At 39.6% G+C, this 8,872-nt stretch overlaps 1 protein-coding gene across 2 annotated transcripts; it reads left to right on the top strand.

The window, feature by feature from the left end:
• Positions 1-2,432: 2,432 nt before the first annotated feature.
• On the top strand, positions 2,433-7,516 carry cryba1l1 (crystallin, beta A1, like 1). Of its 2 annotated transcripts, none has more exons than XM_062044112.1 (6): positions 2,433-2,506; positions 2,579-2,658; positions 2,719-2,837; positions 4,985-5,126; positions 5,357-5,499; positions 7,136-7,516. In XM_062044112.1, the coding sequence occupies exons 2-6, from the start codon at positions 2,584-2,586 to the stop codon at positions 7,281-7,283; spliced, it is 627 nt and encodes a 208-aa protein (XP_061900096.1). In that variant the 5' UTR covers positions 2,433-2,506; positions 2,579-2,583; the 3' UTR covers positions 7,284-7,516. The 2 variants fall into 2 exon arrangements, with proteins under 2 accessions (XP_061900096.1, XP_061900095.1); XM_062044111.1 differs by having other exon boundaries at positions 2,576-2,658.
• The last annotated feature ends 1,356 nt before the right edge of the window (positions 7,517-8,872 follow it).

Below are 8,872 nucleotides of genomic sequence, written 5' to 3'. Positions count from 1 at the left end.
CAAGAAAAGCTCCTGTACACTAACAATACAATAGTACCACTGTTACTATGAGAGAAAACGAGACGAGACAACACACACACACACACACACACACACACACACACACACACACACACACACACACACACACACTCACACACACACACACACACACACACTTACCTCTCTTCTGAGGACATCACTCTCTTTCCTCCTCGTACTTCTTCAGTACTTCTATTTTCAAACAGTCTTTTAAAGGCCTACTGAAATGAAATGTTTTTATTTAAACGGGGATAGCAGATCTATTCTATGTGTCATACTTGATCATTTCGCGATATTGCCATATTTTTGCTGAAAGGATTTAGTATAGAACAACGACGATAAAGATTGCAACTTTTGGTATCTGATAAAAAAAAGGCTTGCCCCTACCGGAAGTAGCGTGACGTAGTCAGTTGAACATATACGCAAAGTTCCCTATTGTTTACAATGATGGCCGCATGAAGTGAGAGAGATTTGGACCGAGAAAGCGACAATTTCCCCATTAATTTGAGCGAGGATGAAAGATTTGTGGATGAGTAAAGTGCAAGTGAAGGACTAGTGGGGAGTTGAAGCTATTCAGATAGGGAAGATGCTGTGAGAGCCGGGGGTGACCTGATATTCAGCTGGGAATGACTACAACAGTAAATAAACACAAGACATATATATACTCTATTAGCCACAACACAACCAGGCTTATATTTAATATGCCACAAATTAATCCTGCATAATAACACCTGCGTGTTTGTTATGCTAGCTCCTAGCTCCTCTGCTAGCTCCTAGCTCCATAGAACACGCCAATACAATTCAAACACCTGATCAACACACACAATCACTCAGCCCAAAAGACCGTTCACCTAACCCAAGGTTCATAAAGCTTATATATTTAAACAAAGTTATGCACGTGACACGCACGTACGGTCAAGCGATCAAATGTTTGGAAGCCAAAGCTGATTTTTTTCTATAAATTCCATGGGCTGTTCATCATTAATTGGGATTATTATACATTACATATATACATACATACATTTATATATGTACATACATATACAGTATATATATATATATATATATATATATATATATATATATATATATATATATATATATATATATATATATATATATATATATATATATATATATATATATATATACATACATATACTGTATATATACACACATGCATACATACGTATATATACACATACATACATATATATATACACATACATACATACATATACTGTATATATACACACATGCATACATACGTATATATACACATACATACATATATATACACACATACATACATATATATATATACACACATACATACATAAATATATACACATACATACATATACATATATATATACACATACACACATATATATATATATATATATATATACATATATATATATACATATATATATACATATATATATGTATATATACATATATATATATATATATATACATATACATATGTACATATACATATATATATACATATATATATATATATACATATATATATATGTATATATATACATATATATATATATATACATATATATATATGTATATATATACATATATATATATATACATATATATATATATATGTATATATATACATATATATATATATACATATATATATACACAGACATACATATACCTATATATCTACATGTATAAACACACAATTATATATGCATTCAGTATAGATAATTACATTTAAAAATACTTTAACATTAAACTATTGTAACTACTATTAACTACTGTATTTTTATAAATATAATAAATTCTATGATTATTACACACTATTTTTAAATGCATGCAATAAATACATGGGACATTTTTAAAAACCATATCTAGTGTGGATAAGCCAATAGTTTAAGAACAGATATTTATTGTATCATAGATTATGATTTCAAAATGGATGCTGTATGTAAAGTCATGGGAGTTCAAATAAGTGAGTAGAAGTTACTAAAGAGGCTTTTTTTTTTCTGTATAATAATTTGTACATATTGTCAAGATGCATCAAAATGAAGCCAAAAGTAAAATGAACTTTTGAAATGTTTGGTTGAAATGTGTGGCCAGCCAAGCCCAAAAGGTGCCCCTGTTCTCTGCCATTAATCCACAGCCTCTGCACCCCCACCAGGGGTCCTTTGTGAGGACGTACTCGCTGGACTGCTGACCGGGGTCCGAACATACCAGATCGCCTTTGTCTCTCGTCTATGATATGTGCTGAGCTGGTCACACACGGCGCCCGGCCAGCACGCCTCTCTGCAGGCCGCGACGTGGAACAGTGCAGCGGGCGCACGTGGTGGCGCTTCAAGGCCCCGCCCACGTCAGCCCCTTCCCCGTGACCTGCCTGCCCGTATAAAACTGCGGCGCCAGCTCCTCTCAAAACTCTACGCGAGGCAGGCGGTAGGTAGCTGCGTTCTGCTCCCGAGCTCATCCCTCCAAAAAGCAGGTAAGTAGTTCACATCTGCTGCAAGTCCAAGCACTCTTTTAGCCAATAAAACACACATGTCTTCTTGAGGAGGTAACATGTTCAGAACTACAAGGTCCCCAATGATGCAACCCCTGGTCAACTCAGGAATGGGCATGGCACCCTTCTTCAAGGTAACACACACACCATTCCAGGTTTGTCCTGTGTGGGATTCATGCTGGCCTTCTTTGCAGGTGACCGTGTTCGAGCAGGAGCATTTTCAGGGTAAGTGCTTGGAGTTCACCTCCGAGTGCGTCAACATCCAAGATTGTGGTTTGGATAACATCCGATCCATCAGGGTGGAGAGCGGCGCGTAAGTCCCATGGCTTCATTACTGACTCCTGCGTGCTACAGGGCTAATTACTTTCCCATTACTGACTCCTGCGTGCTACAGGGCTAATTACTTTCCCATTACTGACTCCTGCGTGCTACAGGGCTAATTACTTTCCCATTACTGACTCCTGCGTGCTACAGGGCTAATTACTTTCCCATTACCGACTCCTGCGTGCTACAGGGCTAATTACTTTCCCATTACTGACTCCTGCGTGCTACAGGGCTAATTACTTTCCCATTACTGACTCCTGCGTGCTACAGGGCTAATTACTTTCCCATTACTGACTCCTGCGTGCTACAGGGCTAATGAGCAGTACTTTCCCATTACTGACTCCTGCGTGCTACAGGGCTAATTACTTTCCCATTACTGACTCCTGCGTGCTACAGGGCTAATTACTTTCCCATTACCGACTCCTGCGTGCTACAGGGCTAATTACTTTCCTATTACTGACTCCTGCGTGCTACAGGGCTGATTACTTTCCCATTACTGACTCCTGCGTGCTACAGGGCTGATTACTTTCCCATTACTGACTCCTGCGTGCTACAGGGCTAATGAGCAGTACTTTCCCATTACTGACTCCTGCGTGCTACAGGGCTAATTACTTTCCCATTACTGACTCCTGCGTGCTACAGGGCTAATTACTTTCCCATTACTGACTCCTGCGTGCTACAGGGCTAATTACTTTCCTATTACTGACTCCTGCGTGCTACAGGGCTAATGAGCAGTACTTTCCCATTACTGACTCCTGCGTGCTACAGGGCTAATTACTTTCCCATTACTGACTCCTGCGTGCTACAGGGCTAATTACTTTCCCATTACTGACTCCTGCGTGCTACAGGGCTAATTACTTTCCCATTACTGACTCCTGCGTGCTACAGGGCTAATTACTTTCCCAGAGTGCATCAAGTCCATTCATGTGCAACAGGCAAGGTTTACAACTTCAACACTTGCAGTGTACTGGGGACTTCTTTTGCACTTCTATTTTTGGCCATAACTTTGGTTGCGTTACTCTAAATGGAAATATTTGAACTAAAAGAGGATTGTTTTCATGTTTATTTCACTGTATTTTTCAGACTATAAGGCACACTTGAAACCCTTCTAATTTTCTCAAAACTCGACAGTGCGCCTAATGTACAGAATAATTCTGGTCATGCTTACCGACCTCGCAGTTATTTTATGTGGTACATGGTGTATTGATAAGTGTGACCAGTAGATGGCAGTCACACATAAGAGATATACGTGTAAACTGCAATAGGACTCAAGTTAACAACACCAATATTTTATATGTTCCATTGAAAATATAGAACATTACACAGCGCTCAAAAATCGATCAACATGTTTTAGTAGGACTTTGGTAAGCTATGAAGCCACACCACTTGATGGATTGTACTGTGCTTCAACATAGGAGTATTATTATGCTGTGTGTATAAGGTAAGACATATTATCTGGCGTTTTGTTTCGCAATATTATGCAAAAGCAACTTTTCTTACCTTCTGGTACCTGCTGATCTGTATTTGGGATCTGCATAAGTCCTGAAAATGTGCGCGTGTCTGCTTTTGAAGTCTGTGCCGACACCGTAGTGGATAAGCTTCTTTGTCTCTATCTTCTTGTTATGTGACATTCATGTTGCCATTTCTAATATAAAGTAGTGTAAAGTTCTTACTTATATCTGTCAGTAAACTCACCATGAAAGCACTAAAACATACCGGTGTAGTGACTTTACATTATTCACCCAAGGAACTTTACTTATTAGAGAGTTTTCTCACAGGACACATTTCGGGCGTTGTTGTTGCACTAGTGAGCCACAGATGAGGAGACGCTGCTCCGTTATTGATGGAAGTAAAGTGTTACAGTCATTACAACAGTTAGCGCCATCTTTTGACACTTCTTCCACTCCCGTCCTTGCACGCTACACCGCTACAACAAAGATGACGGGGAGAAGTAGAGAAAACAAAAATCCTCCAAACATGTTTTATATACTCTAAACTCCCTGGGGACCTTTTTTGTCCTTTATCCACTATGTTGCTATTAAATTAAGCAATCAATCCCCAGAGGATAAGATAGGATAAGATAAGATAGGGTCCATCTTACCTGCAAGTGTCCCATATCTGTGTTTTGTTGTGAAGCTGGGTTGGTTTCGAGCACCACGACTTCCAAGGCCAGCAGTTGATCCTGGAGAGAGGAGAGTACCCCCACTGGGACTCCTACAGCGGCTCCATCTCCTACCACGTGGAGCGTCTCATGTCACTGCGCCCAATCTACTGCGCTGTGAGTAGACACACACACACACACACACACACACACACACACACACACACACACACACACACACACACACACACACACACACACAACACACACACACACACACACACACACACACACACACACACACACACACACACACACACACACACACACACACACACACACACACACACACACACACACACACTGATGACTTTGTGCTCCAAGTCCAAACATCTGTTGCTTCACAGTCTCACCAGAGCAGCCGCATGATCATCTTCGAGAAGGAGAACTTCATGGGCCGCAGCGTGGAGGTCTGTGATGACTACCCCTCTCTGCAGGCCATGGGCTGGTTGGCTCCTGAAGTGGGCTCCATGCACGTGCAGTGTGGCGCGTAAGTAATGGCCACCTTTCAACTTCATCATGCATTCAACACACAACCTTGGCATCAAACACTTTCTTTTTTTGCAAGCTGATGAAACCTATCCAATCCACACACACACACACACACACACACACACACACACACACACACACACACACACACACACACACACACACACACACACACACACACACACACACACACACACACACACACACACACACACACACACACACACACACACACACACTGGGGTTGTCACGACACCAATATTGTAAATAATGTATTTTGATACTTTTCTAAATAAAGGGGACCACAAAAAATGTCATTATTGGCTTTATTTTAACAAACAATGTTAGTGTACATGAAACATATGTTTATTATTGTCATTTAGTCCTTCAATAAAATAGACAACTTGTCTTTTAGTAGTAAGTAAACAAACAAAGACTCCTAATTAGTCGTATGCAGTAACATATTGTGTCATTTATACACCTATTATTTTGTACACATTATGAGGGACAAACTGTAAAATTGTATTATTAATCTACTTGTTCATTTACTGTTAATATCTGCTTATTTTCTCTTTTAACATGTTCTATCTACACTTCTGTTCAAATGTAATAATCACTTATTCTTCTCTTCTTTGATACTTGACGTTAGTTTTGGATGATACCACACATTTGGGTTTCGATGCGATACCAAGTAGTTACAGGATCATACATTGGTCATATTCAAAGTCCTCATGTGTCCAGGGACATATTTACTGTCTTTATGAACATATGTTTTTTTAAAAAAGGAAAATACATTTTGTGACAATAAAAAACTATCGATGTAATCATAGTAGTATCGACTAGATACGCTCTTGTACTTGGTATCATTACAGTGGATGTCAGGTGTAGATCCACCCATGGCATTTGTTTACATTCAGGGGTGCTAGCTCGCTGTTAGCGGTGAGCTATTGTATCCTCCTACAGTGTGTAGTGAAGCATGTTTAGCTATTCCTCGTCCTGCAGTGATAATGATACTTGTAAGGAAAGTACTGTATTTGTCGCCATGGAGGCGAGGATTAGTGATTTAGAAGTAGCTAAAACACCTGGCGATTGCGGATAGACATTAGTATTGTGGTACTATACTAGTACCGGTATACCGTACAACCAAGTGAATATATTCAGACAAAAAGGACTTTTAAAGCGAGTCTGCCTTTCAATTAATCAATTTAAGTGGACCCCGACTTAAACAAGTTGAAAAACTTATTGTGGTGTTACCATTTAGTGGTCAATTGTACGGAATATGTACTTCACTGTGCAACCTACTAATAAAAGTCTCAATCAATCAATCAAAATCAGTGTTATAACTTAACCCTTATCGTTAGTTTTTACACCAAAAGGCGTCCATTCTCCCTTTCCTGTGTCTGCTTGTAAGTACTCTGTGTGTGTGCGCTGCCGAACATGCTCATCTGCTCGTAAAACCAGCAATGTCACGACATGACGTCATGGCCAGGAACCGGTACTGTTCAAAGTATAGTACCGTTTTTGATTCATTAGTACCGTGATACTATACTAGTACCGGTATACCGTACAACAACCCTAACACACACACACACACATCTTAGTTCACCACATGATAATTCTGTGTCCTCCCACAGCTTTGTGTGCTACCAGTTCCCGGGCTACAGGGGCCAGCAGTACATCATGGAGTGTGAGAGACACAGTGGTGACTACCAGCACTGCAAAAACTGGGGCTCCCACTGCCAGACCCCCCAGATTCAGTCCATCAGGCGCATCCAGCACTGAGAGGGGGACACACCAAGGCTGGAACAACAGCTCCTGTGCCCCCTCCTCATCCATTACCATGGTCTACATCTCCAGGCCACTCCACACCTCTTTGTGTGATAAGAGACAATATGGCACTGTTAAAGCACTGGAACGACACACACACACACACACACACACACACACACACACACACACACACACACACACACACACACACACACACACACACACACACACACACACACTGATAGCGATGACACCCAGGAAAGGTGTCTTTTTATTTGGTTTGAGGGTCAGATCCACGAACACACGCCTGAGTGGGAGGTGAAGGCCGCTTATGGGGACACCCTCTAAGGTCAGGTGCAGCTCAGGTGTGCTCTTTTTGTGCAGCAAATAAACTCATTTTCACCTCAAGTGTTATTGTTGCGTTCTTTAAAAATACTTCCCAGGAGTATGTCTGCTCCTCCAGTGGTACAAGAGCAGAACAATTCAGATAGAGTACTTAGAAATGCTTTACTTGTTGCATGGTAGTTTCACAGATTACATAATGGTGGAGAGTGTAATATTTCAATAATAAAAAAATACCTGAAATGTTATAACTACGGCTATGGAGGCAAAACTCACGGCTGTAGCTATCGATTATTTTAGTAATGGAATAATCTATCGATTACTTTGGTCGATTATTCGAGTAATCGGATAAGTCACACTTTATGACCTCAAAGCATATTTTAGGTAAAAAGAGTAGATTTTTTTCTTCTTCCTTTTACCTTCATTATTTTTTCCCTCATCATCAACATTGCAATTGCACTTTCAACATGTGTGCATTATTAAAAAGATACACATCAACTGAAGAATAAAAACCTCTGTTGTTGGCTGCCACACACCACCGCTCTCATGTGCGCTCCATTGTGGCGACCACGTGGAAACTATGTCCGCGTATTTAAAGTTCCAGAAACTGCATGCGTTTCGGATTTGATCAATTTGTATTCGTTACACTCATTAAACCATTGATGGACGCAACATAATAGAAATCAAAGCTTTTTTTTTTTAGAGATGTCCGATAAATGCTTTAAAATATAATATCGGAAATTATCGGTATCGTGTTTTTTATGATTGGTATCATTTTTTTGTTTGTTTTTATTAAATCCACATAAAAAACACAAGATACACTTACAATTAGTGCACCAAGCCAAAAAACCTCCCTCCCCCATTTACACTCATTCACACAAAAGTGTTGTTTCTTTCTGTTAGTAATATTCTGCTTCCTACATTATATATCAATATATATCAATACAGTCTGCAAGGGATACAGTCTGTGCTTCCTACATTATATATCAATATATATCAATACAGTCTGCAAGGGATACAGTCTGTGGTTCCTACATTATATATCAATATATATCAATACAGTCTGCAAGGGATACAGTCTGTGCTTCCTACATTATATATCAATATATATCAATACAGTCTGCAAGGGATACAGTCTGTGCTTCCTACATTATATATCAATATATATCAATACAGTCTGCAAGGAATACAGTCCGTAAGCACACATGATTGTGCGTGCTGCTGCTCCACTAATAGTACTAACCACAGTTAATTTTACT

This window comes from Entelurus aequoreus, linkage group LG04, assembly GCF_033978785.1.
Source record: "Entelurus aequoreus isolate RoL-2023_Sb linkage group LG04, RoL_Eaeq_v1.1, whole genome shotgun sequence".
NCBI classification, from domain to species: Eukaryota; Metazoa; Chordata; class Actinopteri; order Syngnathiformes; family Syngnathidae; genus Entelurus; species Entelurus aequoreus.
The sequence above is the reverse complement of the archived record's forward strand: the minus strand, read 5'-3'. Positions and strand labels throughout refer to the sequence as shown.